Consider the following 21,054-nt stretch of genomic DNA (forward strand, 5'->3'; position numbering starts at 1 on the left):
AGTGTGCACTAGTGTCTGTGTGTTTAGCTTTCCTGCTTTTCCCTTTGGTTCCCCTGCTTTTCCCTCTTGGTTTTGGAAGCATTGCTGTGTGTAGGGCTTTGGAAGCTCTGTTGTTGATATAAGTACTTCAGGGTTTGGTGTTGTTAAAAACACTGCAGAGTTTGCTGTTAGAAGTACTTCTGGTGTTTGTGCTATTGGGAGCATTGCAGTCTTTGCTGTTGGTGTTTGGTGCTTTAGAAGCACTTTTGGCTTATGTGTTAGCTTCACTGCTTTTTCCTTGTGGCCCCCCTGTCTTCCCTTTTAGTGCTAGGAGCTCTTCTGGTTGCTTGCCAGAGTAGTGCTTAGGAAGCACCTTGTTAGTTGTATCTAGCTTGCTAGAGCAGTGCTTAGGTAGCTGGTTAGTTCTGTGTTTAGCTTATTAGTGTAAAAAGCTCTGCTTGTAGCTTGGTGCTTAGTAGCACCTGTGTTAGCTTTGTGTTTAGTTCCCTGCTCTGTTAGTTTAGGGCTTAGGAAGTCCCTTTCTTGAGCAGGGATTAGGAGCTCCTGTTTAGTATAGGGCTTAGGAAGTCCTTTTGTCAGTTTACTGTTAGGAACACTCCTGCTGGTTTAGGGATTGGGAGCACGTAGATCAGTTTAGGTTTAGGAGCACTTCTGTTTCCAGTTCTGGTCCCTATGTCATCCGGTATCCAGTAAGTCCTGTCGGCTACTCGAACCCAGGAGCTCAACTCCTGGGGGGCTTAGTAGCTAAGTACAGGTGAAGCTGTGTGGACCAGTCCGGTGTGCTCCAGTCCGGTGTTCCAGTCCTGTGTCCTCCAGTCCGGGGGATTCCAGTCCATGTGTTCCGGTTCGCTGGGCAGTGTCTGCAGTCCCTGCCGGTGTGCTTGCCCAGTGTTGGTTGGTGGGTTTTGCCTGCTGCTGTCGCTCCTCGGCACGTTTGCTCCAGAGCCCGGCCCCGCGGGCTCTGAACCTGTTTTATCTATCTCTTGTCTCCCCTACTCCTCTTAAGAGGTTGAAAATTTGCCCCCCCTCCACTTATGCTTTCCCTCATGTAGCCTTCCTTTCTTTTCATTCTTCTTTTGTTCTGTTTTTAGGTTGTTTCTTGTGTGTGCTCCCTCTGAAACTATTTATTCTGACTTTGTAAATTGCTTTGGTGTCTTTGTACGTATTAGCAGTATATCAAAGAAAGCTGAACATAAACATGAACTATTTACTTCCACAATTTCTAGAACGCACTATCCCAATGTACTTGGTGGTTTATAGCTCAACACATACATAGCAAAAACAATAACATAATCTAACATACAATAAAACATAAAACAAAGCACTAATCTGAATTAAATGCCAGGTACATGCTAGGCTCAGTGGCGTAGCCAGGTTGAGGGTCTGGGTGGAACAGACTGCGACGGATCAGGCACATATTTTAAACATGACAGGTCACATGAAAAATAGGCACTGTCGCCGTCAGAAGTCCTTTTGGGGGAGCAGCTGCTCCCCTGGCGACCCACTTAGCTACACCTCTGCCTAGGCTACCACAGTAAAGTCAACTCTACTGTAAATTAGTAACAGGCCTCATTGTTGTACTAAAATAGCACAAGTTATTGGTAAAATAGCACAACTTAATGGTACCCTACGTTGATATCAATGCCCCTTAAAGACAAATTTTACAAGGCATGTAGAGAGGGGAATTCACATGCCCAGATTAGGATGTGGAGAGAATTCGCATAATATTTTACACGATCTGCTAAATGTAGATTCTCTTGTAATATAGGTAAAGGACTACACGTATATGCTGCTCCATGTGCGTTAGGAGCAGTAATTCCAAAAAGTTGCATATAGGGAAAAAAATATGCAGCACTACAGAGGAGACCTTTAGGGACATAGTAGAGCAATCCCACCTCCTATCTGAAAGCCCCTGTGTTGCCTTATGCCGTGGCAGATAGTGTGGGCGATCACAACATCTGTCACAGCATTTAATGTGGGAGCAGGCTGAGAAGGTAAAATGAATAAATAATGTTCTAAAGGCCATTCCTGTGATGTTACACCTCCCTAACATCCTCCACTGTGTCAAAACAATGCTCTTACTATTCAGTCCCCATCTTCCCCTACATGTTCAATTCCCTCCCCGCATGTCAGGTTCTCCCTCCAAACCTTCAGGTTCTGTCTCCAGACTCCCCCTACCCCAACAATTAATCCAGACTCCCCCTACCCCAACAATTAATCCCAACCCCCAATCAATCAGCTAGTTTCTAGCACCTCTGCTGGTAAATTATTCTAAGTACTGTTATCTTCCTCTGTGGTTCTTAAACCAAAACCTAAGTTCCCTCCCCATGTCAAACTACTAAACATAATCCAAACAGCCATCCAGGTTAGTGAGAGCATTGTCTGAAGCATCCAGCCGTTCTATGCTCTTGAATGTTAAGATTATATTTGTCGCTTCTCTCTGTACAGCTTAATCCAACTTTCTTGGAAGCTTGATACAGACTTACTACTTGTAACCACAGCCTTCTTGTAAATTTGATGCATTTGTACATCTGATATTAGGGTTACACCCATGGGACCTCCATTCAGGCTTCTTGGAAACCTGATACAGCCTTATCACTGATCTCCGCCCACGGGTTTGCATTTTCCCCTCTCTATGACTATTTTCACACAGTGCTGTAACAGAAGCATTACTAGAGGAAGAATAGAAGACATATGATATGAACATAGAACAATAAACCTATTCAAAGTACATAAGATCAAAACACTACAGATAAAATAGCAAAAGGGTGAGGCCAGTGGCGTAGCCACAGGTGGGCCTGGGTGGGCCAGGGCCCACCCATTTAGGGCTCAGGCTCACCCAACAGTAGCACATGTTTAGTGGTAGCTGGTGGGATGCCAAGCTCGGCCAGCTGAAGACTGCAAATGTTTAGTTTTCAGTGTATGCCTGCTGCAGATTGCCAAGGTGGAAAGAAGCATTTTCCCACCAGCTGAGATATTTTTTGGGTGGTGGTTGGGGGAAGGGAACGATTGGTGCCCACCCACTTCTTCCCTAGGCCCACCCAAAATCTGTTCTCTGGCTTCGCCCCTGGGTGAGGCAGACACTAGAGACAAAGGGTGAAAGGTCACCTCAGTGCCACCAACAGAGAGAAGAAATTATTAGATTGTGTGCCACAGAGACTTCACATTCTATGAAAAGCTAACACAGATATAATAGAGGCAGGTTTAGAAAGTAGAGATTGGGTCTCAAAGAGTGTGTTATCATTATCCTAACCAATGAGTGTGCATGTGACACTTTTGCAGATAAAGCAAATAATTATTTCCCATATTTTGGTATGTTAAATTTTATTTACAAAGGTAGATTGAACCTTTGTTTGCTAAACCCCATTTTTCTGGAAATGATTTTAAAAGGTTGATATGACCGATAGCTGGAACATTTTTTTGTTTTACCTTCAGGAGTAAGCTGGCATTCTATTATTTTTTGACACTCCTGATCAAGCCTTTAAATGCCATTATTTCTTCAAGTAAATGTCATTGAGAGGAGATATATTTTATTCTTCAGAATAAAAGGTTGCTAAAAATTTGTATTTGAGAAATAACTGTATGGCACTGATGATAGTCTATATTAATATGTACAGCAAATTTGACCAGCAAAATGTGGTTGATTCAGTTCATCTGTCTGTTGCTAGAACATTTTGGTATGAAACCCCCGTGAAAGGCTGACTTTTAAATTTGAGAGGATGAGGCTCATGAGGAGATAACAGTAGTCATAAATCAGTGACACATATTCCAGTTGGAGCAAGGTGATGTGCAGATCCTGGGGGAAGATAAGTCTCTGCCTGGACAGCTGTTTAATGTTCACATTTGGAATCTGGAAGAAAGAATAAGGAGCAGTCATGTCAATCCTTTAATCGACTCCAAGCAGCAACAACAGCAACCACAACTAAACACATGTGGACATGTATTAGTAGGGTTTACTACAATATCAAAACATGGGTGTGGAATCAAAAAATCAATAATAATCATTTCCAAACAAAATGATCCATTTTGTTTGTGAATTATCATATATTAGTAGGAAAAGGAGGCAAATGGGATGTGAGAAGAGTGTAAAATCTTCATCAGGGCACACTTCTATTAGGTTCAGTTGTAAGAACTCCTCCTCAAAAAGATTGTCCAGTACCAATTGCTAGGTAGACAGGGATATGCATTTGTTAGTGTGCATTCAGTTCACTTGGGTGCCTTAACAATTCTATAAATGGCACATACTTTACTGAATAACTAACGCACTAACTTAGTTGTTTGATTGGACCTAAATTGGTACCTAAGTGCCGCTAAATGGGGGGGGGGGGGGGGGGGGGAGGGAAGTTATCAAGCTGTGTTAGGGCTTTAAGTCCTGTTATTTGCCCCTTGAAGTAACTTAAAAGCCCCTAACACAGCTTGACTTCATTTACCACAGTGATATTTAAGTCGCCGGGGGTTAAATAGTAATGAGATACAAAACATGCTATGTAAAAACCATATCATGACTTGAGGTGATATGGGCAGAAAATCATGATAAAATAACCCCAACCAAAAGCTGGGGGCAGGAGGGCTTTACCATGCCAGAAGCATTTTGCACACCAGCTTCTTTTTATTCACACCATGATGGCCAACTCCTTGTCTTTGGGTTACTTTCCCACCATTTGGAAGACGGCCATCATTCGCCTAACCATTAAGGATTCTAAAGTAGGTCCTTCCTCTGACTCAAACTTTCACCCAATTACCATTTCTGTTCAAGATAGTGGAAAAGATAATGCTTAACCAGCTTGAGGACTACTTAGATAAAAAAAATATATATATACACCACCCAAATCAGACAGGTTTTTACAAATCGCATAGTACAGAGATATCCCTTTTAGGGCTCACTTCACACATCTTGCAAGTCCTGGATTTAAAAAATTGCTGTGGTACTTTTCTCTTTAGGCTTCAATCCATTGGTATCAGAGACACAGTTCTTAATTGGTTCTCCTCTTACTTTCTGAATAGGAAATACATAGTTCAATGGCAGGAACAAAACTCTGATCCTTACATCTTAAAATGTGGCATCCCATAGGAGTCCATACTCACCCCTCTCCTCTTCAATATATACCTGTCCCCATTCCTGACTCTTATTCAGTCACATGGCCTCATTCCATTCATCTATTCTGATGACATACAGATCTTGAAAAGGTTACCCTCTAATAGTAGTCATGAAATAGATAATCTCAATCTTAACCCTCCAACAGATTAAAACTTAATCCAGATAATTCTAAACTGCTTGTTTTCAGCTGCACACAGCACATGCATGCCAACCCTTTCTTCGCCAATTTTGATATCAGAGATTGCAGTTCCAGTAGTGGATGCCATCAAAGTCTTGGGAGTAACCTTTGGCAGCTCTTTGACGTTCACCACACACATTTCTAATGTAATCCAAGCTAGCTACTTCAAGCTTCGTATGATTTATCCTACTCGGCACCATTTTACCATCTCAGCACTCCACATTATAATCCACTCCTTAGTCATATCCAGGCTAGATTACTGCAATATAATTTTGCAAGGCATCAGAGCTCATGATAGCCATCATCTGTAACTCGTCCATAATTCGGCTGTACAACTGTTGATGAACTCTGACAAGTTTGACCATGTGACACGTCTTTTTCGTAATGAACACTGGTTACCAATTTCCCATTGTACCACTTACAAGCTAGTTCTTATAACATTTAAGGTACTCCAGGCAACCTCCTTACCTCTCTCATCTACTTGTACCTTATATGGCATCTAGAAGCCTTAACACATAATCTATCTGTTCCTTCACTGAGGCAAACCCACTTTCATACTATTTGTTATAAGATTTTTGTGTAAATGGACCACAATTTAAGAACTCACTTCCACTTCATCCTTAGAAACCAATCTTGATAGATCAGTTTAAGGATGCCTTTGGGTCTGAGCCTTCTTGATCCCAAGCCTACCGTGTGGTATGATAGTCTGTGTGGAAGTGAAGGCTCATTGATGCTGCAATACAATGTCTCCTTGTTCTCTTTACCTCTTCTATTCTGTCCTATTAATTGTTGTAGTTCTCTTCAATCTTTAATTTTTAATGACTGTAAACAGCTTAGATGGTAAATACTTTTGACACGGTATAGCAATAATAAATTAAACATGAAACTTGATTCAATGCCATGGTCTGGCATTCCTGACTGGAGCTTAAAGGGGCCGTGATGTAGATTCAGATCCCTTCTTGACTAAGCCACCCTCAGATCCCAATCCAAGTTTTTGCTTTCCCGATCCATTCCCTAACCTTGCAATCCAACTCCCCCCAATCCAGTCCCCAATCTCCCGATCCAAGTTCCCACCCCCAATCCAGTCTCCAACCTCCTGATCCAAGTTACTACCCCCGATCCAGTCCCTAACCTCTAAAAATCTCCCCACCCCACCCTCTTGCCCATACCTGTGTTCTCTGGTGGTCAAGTGGTTCCTGGACAAGGGCAATCCTCACTCGCTCCTGCCCTTCTGGCGCCTGTCAAAATGACGCCCCTAATGGTAGTCTCATGTTTCTACTGCTAGGGGGTGGGAAGTTGGATCAGGAGGTTGGAGACTGGATCGGGGGAAGGGGGATGGGTACTTGGATTGGAGGATGGTGGGCTTGATTTGGAGGGTAGGAACTAGAAGTCATGGCCAGAAACATTACACCACAGCTTGGCAGCCTGATGCTCCAGGCCACTTGAATTCTGCTGCTTGTGGGGTGGCTCACAAGCAGCGTTATTCATTTACCACGCTAGTCGACAACCTGAGAGACTGTTATATCACAGGTTTTTGACTACCATGGTAAATCAAGCTCATCTGTTACTTCACCTTGATAACCTTCCCCTAACTGTCAATATTTGCCACTAATTAGCAGTTATTTGCATTAGTGATGTTTGCCATTACTCTATAAAGTTGGCTCCTAAATCCTATAGTGCACATCTGCAATGAGGGTGTACAAATGACCGGGATATGGGCTGACCACTTAAGCATGCACTTTACACACAGAACTGTCATATTTAGTTATGAGTGGATATGCCTGCTGTAGGTGTGAGCACTTACACCTGTTTTACATTTAGATGCATTTCTGCTGACAAGCTAGTATTCTATAACGCACACAATTTAGCTGCTACAGAATACTAGTTTACTTTTCACGTTTTGGGCCAGGATCGTGGCGTCCTATATAAAATTTCCCTAAGTGTATGCAAAATCGATCATGCAATCATAAACCCATGAATTTATGTATGTAGAATCAAATTTGTGCATGCTATAAAAGCTCTAACTTGTGTACAAAAAAGGTTATTAAAATGAATGTGTGAAACAACCCCAAAACACCCAAATCTTAGAGTTACAGTTACATTTAATTTTCTTATAGTCCGTTACCATTTACATAGTTCACAGCACATTATAGCAAGACTCTAGAACACAAATATCAAAAGCTCAACTGAGATAACATCAGCTATTTCTTATTCACATATTCAGTAAACAATAAAGCCTTTAAACCCTTGTTATACATATCATAGTTAGGTAAAAACAATAAATTAATGGGTAGCAGTTCCAATAGCAGCCTGGAACGCAAATGATCATGAAAAATATTTCTTCAGGATAATACCCCTAGGTAGAGTTTATCTTGTTGGGCAGACTGGATGGACCGTACAGGTCTTTATCTGCCACCATTTACTATGTTACTATGTAAAAGGAGAACAAAACATGTTACTTGACTGCTGTGCTCCCTTGCCCACCATGGCTAACTGTGAACATACAGTGCTAGCCCAAGAGAAAATGAACAAAGCTAACTAATGACAGCTTCTATTGACAGCTTTTTGAAGTAAATAGTTTTTGAGAGATGCTCTGAAGTTTTGGAATGATTTTTCTAAATATAAAAATAATGGAAGGCTATTCCACATTGTTGGCCCAACTACACTGAACATAGAGTATCAAAAAACTGTTCAAGAAAACTTGATGAAAAGAAGAAATAATTAGCTAATTCTGCTGAGCGGAATGGAGTGTCCGTGAGGGAGCGTAGAGAATCAAATATCGAGATAAGAAAAGAGATGAATCGGTATAGTGTGTTTTGTGGACCAAAACTAAGATTTGATAAATTATGTGATATTCAATGGGTAACCAATTTTCAGCTTTTAGAAAAGGGGTCACAAGGTCAAACTTTCTACCTCCAGAGATCATTTATTGAGTTTACTATACCACTTCTCATTATGTGCAAAATGAACCAGATTACAGTACATACAAATAAACATAGAAACAAACCTAATTAATAGGAACACCATAAAATAGATAGGAAAGCACAACCACTCAAGACCAACTAAGCAACACACAAACATCCAAATTTAATTTAATTTGGCATTTATAACCCAATTTACTAACAAGTTCTAAGTGGTTTACAATTAACAGTATGTTATCAAAAGATTAGCTAACGTTAATTAGTAATAACTTATAGTGGAACTGTAAGCAATATTACATTACATCTTGTTAACTAGCTAGACATGGTTGAGCATAATTGAGTATATAAGATCATATTTAATATGAAACCTGATAGTCTTGGTAGCATACTTGCTTCTCCCTCCCCCACTCCCGTTGCAGAAATCCAACCAGTAGGGACATCATAGTCCAAAAGTTTTGTTGAAAAAAAATGGGTTTTCATGGAGGCACGAAAAGATGCATAGGAATCACCTAACACTCTGGAATGCACTACCTGAAAGGCTCCGCTTAACACAAGACTACCTCTACTTCAGGAAGCAGGTGAAAGCTTGGCTCTTCAACCAGGCCTTTAATGGAAGAAGTAACTAACTTGTTAGTCTCACTCACACACACAAGGAGTAACCCGGGCTGCACGTACTGCAGCAGGTCATGTTTATCCATTCCTACCCTAGCTGATATAATATTTAACCATCTTTCTGACCTCATGTGCACCTTTCTTTAGACACTTTATTTTCTAACTCCTCTTACTCTCTTACCTATCTATATGTTCCATCTTTGCCTATACCCTTCACTGTCAATTAAAATGTTCTATTACGTATTGTGTTGACATTGTGAGTAGTGTGTTATGCCATACTTTGCATTGTTATTTGAATATTTGTACTGCTGTAATTGCCTATTGTCAAGTTTGATTTATTCTTACTGTACACCACCTTGAATGAATTCCTTCAAAAAGGCGGTAAATAAATCCTAATAAATAAATAAATAAACAAACCTTAGATACTGAGGAAGCGAGTTCCAGAGGGCAGGTGCAACAAAGGAAACAAAGATGACGTTGGGTAGAATCCCATTGTGCCTTAGAAGGGTGAGGTATAATAAGCCTATTATCCATAAGTGAACTGTTGAGAATGCTTCAGATCGGAGAGTATGGGAAGGGGTGTAAGGTATAATCAAAGAGGACAGGTAAGAGGGAGTGGCAGTATGCAGAACCCTATGTGTAATTATAAGAATCTTATATGGAACTCTGTAGGCAACCAGTGAGGCGTTGTAATAACAGGGAGATATGAAGACATGATCAAAGTGGCCTGCATGACAAATTATACAAGCCACAGTGTTTAGAAGGGTTTGAAGACACTTTAAGTTGGCCCTGATAACACCTCCTTAAATTGAATTGCGTCATAACGAGAATTAATGTATGCATACAACAAGGAACAGAGTGAAGCTGGGTCGACCAAACTATGAACAGACTTAAGACATCTGAGAAATAAAAAATCAGTCTTCATAACGAGATATTTGCAGTGTACAAGATTCAGCAGAGTCAAGAATAACTCCCAGATATCTGAAGGAAGTAACAGGGTTAATCTATCTATCAAAGAACACCGATGATAGGCAAGGTATGGGAAAAAAAAGCCCATAATCCAGCAAGCCACTGTCTTCAGCTTAACTGCAATATTCTGTATTAACTGTAATCATCTGATTTTGACTGTTCACATGCGTAATAAAGGGCTCTGTTTACTAAGATGCACTAACGTTTTCAGTGCACGCTAAATGTTAGAGTTGCCCATATGTTCCTATGGGTGACAGTGTTTAGCATGTGCTAATCATTCAACATGATGTGGGTACTGAAAAGAGTAAAACCATTCCTCCCACAGAAAACTTTCCGCAATCTAGTACAATCCACTGTACTCACCCATGCCGACTACTGCAACAGTATCTTCATCGGCTGCAAAGCCCAAATCATGAAAAAACTCCAAACCGCCCAAAACACAGCAGCCAGACTCATCTTTGGCAAACCACGATTTGAAAGTGCAACACCACTTCATGCAAAACTTCACTGACTCCCTATCAAGGAATGCATAAACTTCAAAGCCCACACAATGATCCACAAGATCCTTCATGGCGAATCTCCAAGCTACATGAACAACTTGATCAATCTTTCAGCCAGGAACGGGTCCAAATCTTCTCGTACTTACCTTAATCTCCATCTTCCCAATTGCAAAAACCTCAAATACAAAACCTACTATGCATCCAACTTCTCCGTTATAGGCAGCCAACTCTGGAACGCAATACCTCGACACATCCGAACAACCAATGAGCACCTACCCTTCCAAAAGCTGCTGAAAACTTACCTCTTCAGACAAGCTTACCCAAATAACCCAACTTAATCCTCGAACTTAACCACACTACCCATACTCCAATCCTCTCCCCCACTTCTCTCCCAATTGTACTACTCCTTACAACTAGATCATCTCTGTTACACTTCGTACCATACTCTGTGTACCTGTACCTTACTCTGTGCTAGCTCTATGATACTCTGTACCATATCCTGTAAGCCGCACTGAGCCTGCTACCAAGCAGGAAAGAGCGGGGTATAAATGCCATAAATAAATAAATAAATAAAAATAATCATTAACGCGCACTAAAAATGCTAGCACAGCTTTAGCACAGCTTATTAAACAGGGCCTAAAATGAATAGCAATGCTACTGAAGCAATAAAGGGAATGCAAGGGTTTCCATTTGCCAAGAGGTTGCCTACGATCAGCTAATTTTCCTTTAAAAATGAAGGATTGTGGAGAAATATTATTATTCTAATATATTAAAGGATCTTTATTCTAGCAATGAACCAATAAAATGGACTATGGGAAATACTTTCACTATCTTTCATAGGAGGTCTTTTTTCTTCAGTGAGTATTGGGAATTTGGAATGTTTGCAGCTTCTGGTCTCCAACCTTCCCTGCTGAGATGTTTTCCATCCCAACTTTGGCTCTGCCTCCTCCCTGCTGATGTCCTTTAGAGCAGCTATTTAGGTGGTCCCCCACACTGCAGGCATACTACTCTTGACAGGGCAAACCTGGGGAACTGAGGACTTGGTACATATTGGGAGTTATTCAGAAATGGGGTGGGGTCAGGCTATATGAGAATTTGCTAAAATAGCAGGTTTTTCAAAATTGTTTTATTTTATAAATTATTTAAGTAAATGACCTGTGACCTGTCCTCCTTATACGTGTGGGATCATTAGGGTTTCAGTGATAGATTGATAATAAATGTATTGTTAATTGCTAATGTATTGTTATGGTCTTAATTTAATGCATTATTGCATTTTAATTATACAGTGTTTCTTGCAGTGTATTAGTTTGTGCATATGGTTTTATAATGATGATATGTTATTTTGATATATGCTGCTATGTATTTATATTTTATAATTAAGAATTGAATGAGCACGAATTTTAACCATAGAAAGGCATGCTCAAACCAAAATTTGATTAGATAAGACAACTTCAGTGGAACATTGAACACTAAAACCATCCATGAGTTTGATGAAACATTTGAACTCTAGAAAAAAGTGCTAGCCTAGGGATTTCAGTTAGTTACTAAGGGATCCTTCTAGTAAGCTATGGTAAGCACCAACATGTGCTTACTCTAGATTAAAAGAGTTAACCAACTCAGTGCCTTTGTTACTCGAATCGGATTATTTTTTTCATTGTATTGCAAAATTAGATATAGATGCGATAGTGTTTTCAGATAAGTAGCCATCAGCACTTACTCTATACAGCAATGTGTGTAAACTCTCTCTCTCCCTCCTTCCGTCCATCTCCCCACATTATCTGGTCTAAACTCTCCCAACATTGCAGGCACTTGTTAAACTTAGTGAAGTTGGTGTCTTGCAATTTGGGAATGATGGTGAAGCCAGGTTCTTCATCAAGTGAAAGGGAAATGGGACTTGACATACCACCTTTCTGAGGTTTTTGCAACTACATTCAAAGCGGTTTACATATATTCAGGTACCAGGGGCAATGGAGGATTAAGTGACTTACCCAGAGCCACAAGGAGCTGCAGTGGGAATCGAACTCAGTTCCCCAGGATCAAAGTCCACTGCACTAACCACTAGGCTACTCCTCCACTCAAGAAAATAATAGCAAGGGGAGGAGCTTATGAACAGGTATAGAGGGATAAAAGGTGGGTAGACGGTTGTCTACATTGGGAGTGGACAAAAGTCCCTCATCCACTTAGGAGATACCAGTGGGAATTGTGGAGGGTTTGCTATGTCAGAGAAGATTTTCATCCATACCTACAACAGTAAATTTCAGAAAACCAAGAGACTTATGCAGTGTATTTTTTTTCTAGCAAAAAAGATGCCGGTACTCAAATGCCAGGCCACTCTTTAGGGGTGGGGTGATCACTGAGGGATCCACTCCCCAATACCCAGGCCCCCTGCAACCAGTCACAAAATCTATGACAAGGCAGAATTGGTGTGTAGAGCCTGAGCTCTTTCATTAAAACTTGAGGACTATGGGTCAATTTTAGCAGACAATGGAAAAGGTGCCGGGACTCAGTACATACAAGTACCCCCTCAAAAAAAGCCCTGGACTTATGAATCCTTGAGCTTTTTAGGACCAATATTTTGGATCCTCCATATCAGAAATATGTTTTTAAGATGTAATGATGTGATGTAACAATTCCGTAGTATTAAGACTGGTGTAAAATGAATGAGCTCAAGACAGTCAGCCACAACATGGACTGAGCTTGTGGAAATAATTTATTCACTATCACTCTTGGCATTCTTTTAAGTACTATGCTGTGTATGGGCTTTTGGCTATATCTTTGGTAATAGTGTGCTTTATGTTTATTTATTTATAAAATTTATAGACCGCATAATCTACAATTCTTAGCGGTTTACAAAGAGCATTCACAATATTCAAACACACATAACTTCGGTATACAATAAAACATAACTAACAGTCAATTACTTATCATTTCTCCATTCAATTTAACTCATCAGTTCATCACATTAAAAGCACACTGATACAAGTGAGTCTTTAAAGCCTTTTTAAACTGATCAAACTTATCAATTAGTCTTAACGACACAGGAAGATCATTCCACAAGATGGGTCCAATCAAATAAAAAAATGACAACCTATAATCTTCCAATTGAACCATTTTAGATGTTAACTAATCTGAGGCCTCATTGAAACCAAATAGTAGTGATGCCAGTGGTTTATAAGTAAAGTTAGCAAGTATGGATGGGTATGAAATTGCAGATAATTCCCACGTCAAACAGCAAATGTAGGTTAGTAAATAGGGGCCTAAATGCACCACAATAAGGTGAATGAAAGAAGCACATTAACCCACATGTATTGTGCACTTTACTTAATGAACTTGTAAGAATATTAACAAAAGGGTGCTTGACAAAGGCATTTTCCTGGAGGAGACAATCTTTCAAGAATGTTAAGGAGGACTGTAGAAAGGTCAGTGTATCGACACAGATGAAATAGAACTTTTCATTTCTGTCAATGTTTTATAGAGAGTTTTTACTCCTTAAAAATTGCGTTCATAAATAGTATATAAGATATTATTTTTGTAGAATTAATTTTCTTATCTTTTGTTAGTGGAATTATTTTTGTTCCTTATCTTATAAGCATCTTTTTTTCCCTCCCACAAGCTGTCAACTCAAAGCCAATTGAAAATGGAGACCATCCTGAAGAACTGGTACGTTTTCAAAGCTCTTAACATTTCATGAGAGGATATCTAACATTAAAAAAAACCCCACAACAACAACAAGTTGTCTCTTGATTTTGGTATCTGAAAAATAACTGAAGTGATTCAAACAATGTAGAGCTAGAGGAGTGAGAGACGTATAATTGACGTATAAATTTCCTGGTGGTCCTAGAAATTATGAGGCTTAATTCCAGCAAGCACAGCGTCCTTGGGTGATTCTGTACCTTCCTGAATTGCTCTTCATCCAGCACTCTGGCCTTGCCACTTGAATGGTGTCAGCCAAACAAGATCCAGGGGTCCTTTTACAAAGGCACGCTGAAAAATGGCTTGTGGTAGTGTAGGCGCGGGTTTTGGGCACGTGCCGATCCATTTTTTAGCACACCTGTAAAAAAGGCCTTTTAAAAATCTTTGCCAAAAATGGAAATGCTGCAAAATGAAAATTGCCGTGCATCCATTTTGGGTCTGAGACCTTATCGCCAGCCATGGACCTAGCGGTAAAGACTCACGTGGTAACCGGGTGGTAATGACCTACGTGCACCAAATGCCACTTGGCGCGCGTCTGTTACATTACTGAAAATAAAAAATATGTTTCAGACATGTGTATCGGACACGCGCCAAAAATGAAATTACCGCAAAAGCCACGCAGTAGTTGGGCAGTAATTCCATTTTGGCACACATAGATGCTCACGCGGCATAGTAAAAGGACTCCCAAGGGAGCTCTGAAAAAGAAGGGGCTCTTCTGACACACAGATGGAAGTGCCCATCAGAAGAGGTGCTACCAAAGGAGCATTCCCCTTTGGGAATTCCTTCAGGAGACTGAGGGGATTCAAATTGTTGTATGCACTATTTGTATCAAGATGGTTAAAAGGAAAAGAAAATTGAAGATATACCCTAAAGTAAAATCTTCTTTGGTCCATGAACCTATAGATGTGTTTGTCATAATTGGATCCAGAGTAGAGAGGAGTGTAGTGACTCCTTCCTCTGGTGAGGGCATTGTATGGTCTGAGCTGGACGTCTCCACTCCTGTAGTTCAGTTTCTGGTTCAGAAGTTGGGGGAAGATTAGATGTTGTGTGAGATAACATATATAAGGCAGTTATTGTGGTTGAAGAAGGGATGATATAAGTCCCCCCCCCCCCCCCACCACTGCTCCCTCTAAGCTGAGCGGGAGTCCTCCATCTACAGTCTTGCCAGTGGTTGGTGCTGTTTCACTATCACATTTTCAATAGTGAGGGACAGGCAAGCTCTGCAGGAGTCCAGGGAACCTACCTATCTCTAGCCATTGAAAACACTCTTTCCATTAAGAAGAATTTCCTTAGATTATTCCTGAGTCTGTCCCTTTTCAACTTCATCCTATGTCCTTTCATTCCCGAGCTTCCTTATATCTCCTGTGAATTATGCCAGAGAGGTATTTAAATGTCTTTATCATATCTCCCCTCTCCCGTCTTTTTTCCAAAGTATACATATTGAGATCTTTAAGTCTGTCCCCCATATGCTTTATGACGAAGACCATTGGCTATTTTAGTAGCTTCACCCTGGCCTGACTCCATTCTGTTCATAATTTTTTGAAGGTGTGATCTCCAGAAATGTATTTATTTATAGCATTTATATCCCACAATTTCTCACCCACGGGCAGGCTCAATGTGGCTTACAACAGTCTGTAAAAACATACATCAATTCAGCAAACAAACAATCAATTACTTAGAAATGTAAGAGAGAAAGGGTAATAGCAAGGAAGGTAAAAAGAGAAAGAGGAGTGGTGATCAATATGACGCCTTGACAGTGACAGTTCAGAAGTAAGAGATGCTAGGCGGGATTTGAGCGTAAGCTTTTCCAAATAAAAAGGTCTTGAGGCATTTTTTGAAGGTCGGGTGATCAGGAGTAAGTTTCACCAATTTAGGTAGACCATTCCACAAATGAGCGCTGATATAGGAGAAGTACATATTACTCTAAATGAGGTCTAACCAGAGACTTATACAGAAGTGTCACTTCCCTTTTCCTGCTGGTCATTCCTCTCCCTATGCACCCAAGCATCCTTCTGGCTTTTGCCATCACCTTTTCTACCAGTTTGGCCATCTTACGATCATCACATATGATCACCCCCCAAATCCTGCTCCTCTTTCGTGCTTAAAAGTATTTCACCCCTAAACTGTAGTGCTCCCTTGGGGTTTTGCAGCCCAAATGTATGACCCTGTGTTTTTTAGCATTAAATATTAGCTGCCAAAATCTGGACTATTCTTCATTAAGATTCTCCTCGTTTTATCCACATCTTTGGGAATGTCTACCCTATTGTAGATTTGGTATCATCTGCAAGGAGGCAAACCTTACCAGACAGCCCTTAAGCAATATTGCTTAAAAAATGTTAAAAAGAACCAGGTCAAAATCCCAATCCTGTGGTACACCATTGGTAACATCCCTTTCCTTAGAGTAAGCTCCATTTACCTCTGTCACCTTCCACTCAACGAGTTCTTAACCCAGTCAGCCACTTTAGAGCCCACACCAAGGAATGAATAAAAGATAAGAATGATACAGTGGGGGAAATAAGTATTTGATCCCTTGCTGATTTTGTAAGTTTGCCCACTGACAAAGACATGAGCAGCCCATAATTGAAGGGTAGGTTATTGGTAACAGTGAGAGATAGCACATCACAAATTAAATCCGGAAAATCACATTGTGGAAAGTATATGAATTTATTTGCATTCTGCAGAGGGAAATAAGTATTTGATCCCCCACCAACCAGTAAGAGATCTGGCCCCTACAGACCAGGTAGATGCTCCAAATCAACTCGTTACCTGCATGACAGACAGCTGTCGGCAATGGTCACCTGTATGAAAGACACCTGTCCACAGACTCAGTGAATCAGTCAGACTCTAACCTCTACAAAATGGCCAAGAGCAAGGAGCTGTCTAAGGATGTCAGGGACAAGATCATACACCTGCACAAGGCTGGAATGGGCTACAAAACCATCAGTAAGACGCTGGGCGAGAAGGAGACAACTGTTGGTGCCATAGTAAGAAAATGGAAGAAGTACAAAATGACTGTCAATCGACAAAGATCTGGGGCTCCACGCAAAATCTCACCTCGTGGGGTATCCTTGATCATGAGGAAGGTTAGAAATCAGCCTACAACTACAAGGGGGGAACTTGTCAATGATCTCAAGGCAGCTGGGACCACTGTCACCACGAAAACCATTGGTAACACATTACGACATAACAGATTGCAATCCTGCAGTGCCCGCAAGGTCCCCCTGCTCCGGAAGGCACATGTGACGGCCCGTCTGAAGTTTGCCAGTGAACACCTGGATGATGCCGAGAGTGATTGGGAGAAGGTGCTATGGTCAGATGAGACAAAAATTGAGCTCTTTGGCATGAACTCAACTCGCCGTGTTTGGAGGAAGAGAAATGCTGCCTATGACCCAAAGAACACCGTCCCCACTGTCAAGCATGGAGGTGGAAATGTTATGTTTTGGGGGTGTTTCTCTGCTAAGGGCACAGGACTACTTCACCGCATCAATGGGAGAATGGATGGGGCCATGTACCGTACAATTCTGAGTGACAACCTCCTTCCCTCCGCCAGGGCCTTAAAAATGGGTCGTGGCTGGGTCTTCCAGCACGACAATGACCCAAAACATACAGCCAAGGCAACAAAGGAGTGGCTCAGGAAGAAGCACATTAGGGTCATGGAGTGGCCTAGCCAGTCACCAGACCTTAATCCCATTGAAAACTTATGGAGGGAGCTGAAGCTGCGAGTTGCCAAGCGACAGCCCAGAACTCTTAATGATTTAGAGATGATCTGCAAAGAGGAGTGGACCAAAATTCCTCCTGACATGTGTGCAAACCTCATCATCAACTACAGAAGACGTCTGACCGCTGTGCTTGCCAACAAGGGTTTTGCCACCAAGTATTAGGTCTTGTTTGCCAGAGGGATTAAATACTTATTTCCCTCTGCAGAATGCAAATAAATTCATATACTTTCCACAATGTGATTTTCCAGATTTAATTTGTGATGTGCTATCTCTCACTGTTACCAATAACCTACCCTTCAATTATGGGCTGCTCATGTCTTTGTCAGTGGGCAAACTTACAAAATCAGCAAGGGATCAAATACTTATTTCCCCCACTGTATATATTTATACCATTGTGAAGAGACAAATATAACTGTTTAAGTACATTTTAAAAAATGCTGCATTGTATTCCAGATCACTGCCGCCAACCCCTTTGAACCCCACTCCTGCTGCCAACCCTCCCCCACCACCATTATGTACCTTTGCTGGCGGAGGTCTCCAACCCCAGCCAGCCGAAGTCCTCTTCTCCGACATGGCCACGTTGCTGATCTGCAAAGGCAGGCTTCTGTTTCTGTGAGTCTGATGTCCTGCATGTACAACGTTGGGGACCCCCACCAACAAAGGTACCCAACAGTGGCAGGGGAGGGTTGGCAGCAGAGGGAAGAGGGGGTCGAAAGGGTTGGTGCCGGGGGGGGGGGTCAAAGGTGGTGGTGGTGCCGGGGGGGCTAAAATGTGCCCCCTTACCTCAGGCTCTGGACCCCCCTCCCGCCAAAGTCTGGCTATGCCCCTGGCACAAACATCAATATTCTGGTTATGTACTATTCTATGAAATGGGGCCTAAATGCAACGATGTGGAGTTTGAAGATGGGGGCACACATGGGTGGAATCTGGATAGAGTGTGGGCGGGGGGGGGGCACAGAATTTCTGTGCATTTAACAATCTAGAAGTGAGCATTTTCACCAGCTATACAGCTGCTGTAAGTGATTGGACCTCATTTACATCTGTGTATTTTAGGCACCTACTTCTCTTTTATAGAATAAGCTCCAGATAGGCACCTTCTTGCTGCCTAAAAATAAACATCTCTTTACAGTGGCAAACCAAGGGCAAGGCGATGGGTGCAGTCCGCTCTGGGTGCAGGCAGTAAGGGGGTGCATTGAACAGTCAGTCACACAGCTGTTGGCTCTGCCGGTCCCCTGTCCGGAACAGGAAGTTGGCATCAAGAGGGCAGGGGACCGGCAGAGCTGACAGCTGTGCGACTGCTCAGTGCACCTCTTTACTGCTTGAAGGGAGGGAGGCAGTGGTGGCAGGCATTGTCAAGTTGCTTAACTATGTATTACTTTATTGTCCTTATTGTTGTGAGTGATTTGCAAAAAAAATTAATAAACAAATATATTTTTTAAAAATAGAAAATAGAAAAAAGCTGCAGTAAAAGGCCAACTTTTACTGCAGCTTTGTAAAAGGACCCCTTTGTGAATAGGGTGCACAATTAAGAACTACTACTCACTTCGTAAGTGTTGACTATTTTTTCAAGCTTGACAGATTAAAATGCATTTTGTTCCACTATTTTTTTTCTTTTGCAGGTAACACGGTGCATCATAGAAGTGCTGTCTAATGCTTTATCAAAACCAAATGCTCCTCCCATAAATCCTGAGTGCAAACAGATTCTTAAGAAAAGTGAGTTTGGATACAGGCTAGTTTTGGACTTTCATAACTGAAAAATTAACTGAATCCCTCTACATTGTCCCTAATAAAGAAGGTTAACATTGTGAATGTGTACAGAATAATAAATTGCACAGCTCTCAAAACCAATCATGCATGTATTTTCACAGAATAATACAGAAAACTGATCTGCAAAGACCACAATACTTTTGTGATTTGTTTCTGGAGAGGGAATTTTTGTAAGAAGCAAGCAATTTTGTGTATTTGTTTTCAGGGCCACCAAGAGGGGGGACAAGATTTTCCTATGCCCGGCCTCCAAGGGCAGGAGCAAAACTGTTTACTGCCCTACGGGAATGGTAAAAAGTCTTACTCCCAAGGTGAACCCCCCCCCCCCCTTGCAATTACAGCTCCCGTGGTCCTGCATCTCTGTGTCTTCCTCCCCTCCCCCCACCGTGGTCTCTATCTTATGGAGCTGCCGACAATTCCCACAGACCTGTTTTGGGCTTTCCCTCTGCCGGAGGTCCTGCCTTGCATTGAAACATCCTGTATTCAAGGAAGTTGCATCAGAAGACAAAGTGCACCTGCAGCGGAGTGGCATTGGAGGGAAGGGAAAGGAGAGAGGTGCTGAAGCCACTGGAGGGGGGTATGCTGGAGCTGGAGGGAAGGGAGAGAGATGGTGGACCATTGGGGGTGGAGGGGAGGGGAAGGAGGAGGAGGGAGGGATGGCTGGAGGGAAGGGAAAGAGGAAGAGGTGGGGATGAAGCAGAGCCCTTAATATTTTTTTGCCCCAGTCCTAGCTTTGTCTCTTGGTGGCCCAGTTTGCTTTTGGAGAACTGACTCATTTAGAGAGAACTTAAAATTGAGTATGAATTCCTATGATGAAAAATTTAAAACAAATGTGCATCAAAACTGCCATAAAATCATAGCTTTCATTCAGCATTTTAAAAAGTAACAGTTGGACATGTTTTACCCATAAGGGTAGGGATTCCTCTCTGGAGTCCTTTGCCCATGTCATGGTGCTGATAACATTAGAGGAATGAGACTTCATATGCAAAAGGGATGGTAAGAATTAGAATACTGTAATGTGATTCTGAGCAGTGGCTCAGGCCCCCTCCAAATCACCCATTCAATGACTGGAGCCCTGTCAGCTGAAGCGCTGCCCAAGCCACCCCCCCCCCCCCCCCCCACTCGTGCTGCTTCAGGAGCAAGGAAGTTGGCAATTTGCTCAGGGAGTGCTGGCATTGGTGGCTAAAAACATGCCACTGACTTCCTCATTCCTGAGGCAGCACAAAGAGGAAGGGGGTGGCTCTGGTAGTGGATTTCTTCGGCTGGTGGACTTCAGCATCCCCACCAGCAAAGTTATGGTTCTAAATGGGAGGAGGGAGGGAAAGGGAGAAGAAATTCTCCCCCCCCCCCCCCAAGTCTACCCCAGGGCCTTCCCAAAAATGGACTGCTGGCTATTCCCCTGATTCCGAGTAGTGTCCAGTCTAAAAAGGTTACAGAAAAAGCATTTACAGTTCCTGAGTAGTATTTTTTCACACAGTTGGGGCAGATTTTCCAATAGGCAGGCTATGCAACTACCTTGGGCCAGCTTCCTTGCTAGTGAAAGCTCACTCCAGGGTTTTGGGTTTTTATGTTTGCAATGAAAATTGATCAAAAATCATTG

The 21,054-nt window shown here is 41.9% G+C and overlaps 1 protein-coding gene and 1 long non-coding RNA gene across 3 annotated transcripts in view; one reads left to right on the plus strand and one right to left on the minus strand.

Moving 5' to 3' along the window:
* The window catches only part of CHGB (chromogranin B), a 58,301-nt gene that overhangs the window by 17,795 nt on the left and 19,452 nt on the right, over positions 1-21,054 (plus strand). Inside the window, exons 2-3 of one of the 2 annotated variants that reach the window (XM_030196302.1) lie at positions 13,892-13,938; positions 19,310-19,403. In XM_030196302.1, the coding sequence (XP_030052162.1) occupies positions 13,892-13,938; positions 19,310-19,403 (141 nt within the window). Of the gene's footprint in view, positions 1-13,889; positions 13,939-19,309; positions 19,404-21,054 lie in introns of both variants that reach the window. The other variant, XM_030196303.1, reaches the window with a different exon arrangement.
* Positions 8,784-20,352, minus strand: LOC115465661. Its single transcript, XR_003941443.1, has 3 exons — positions 20,342-20,352; positions 13,600-13,607; positions 8,784-8,935 (listed from the first exon to the last, which is right to left on the minus strand). It is a non-coding gene; the product is annotated as an uncharacterized LOC115465661 (long non-coding RNA).

Source organism: Microcaecilia unicolor, chromosome 3 (assembly GCF_901765095.1).
Source record: "Microcaecilia unicolor chromosome 3, aMicUni1.1, whole genome shotgun sequence".
Taxonomy (NCBI): Eukaryota; Metazoa; Chordata; class Amphibia; order Gymnophiona; family Siphonopidae; genus Microcaecilia; species Microcaecilia unicolor.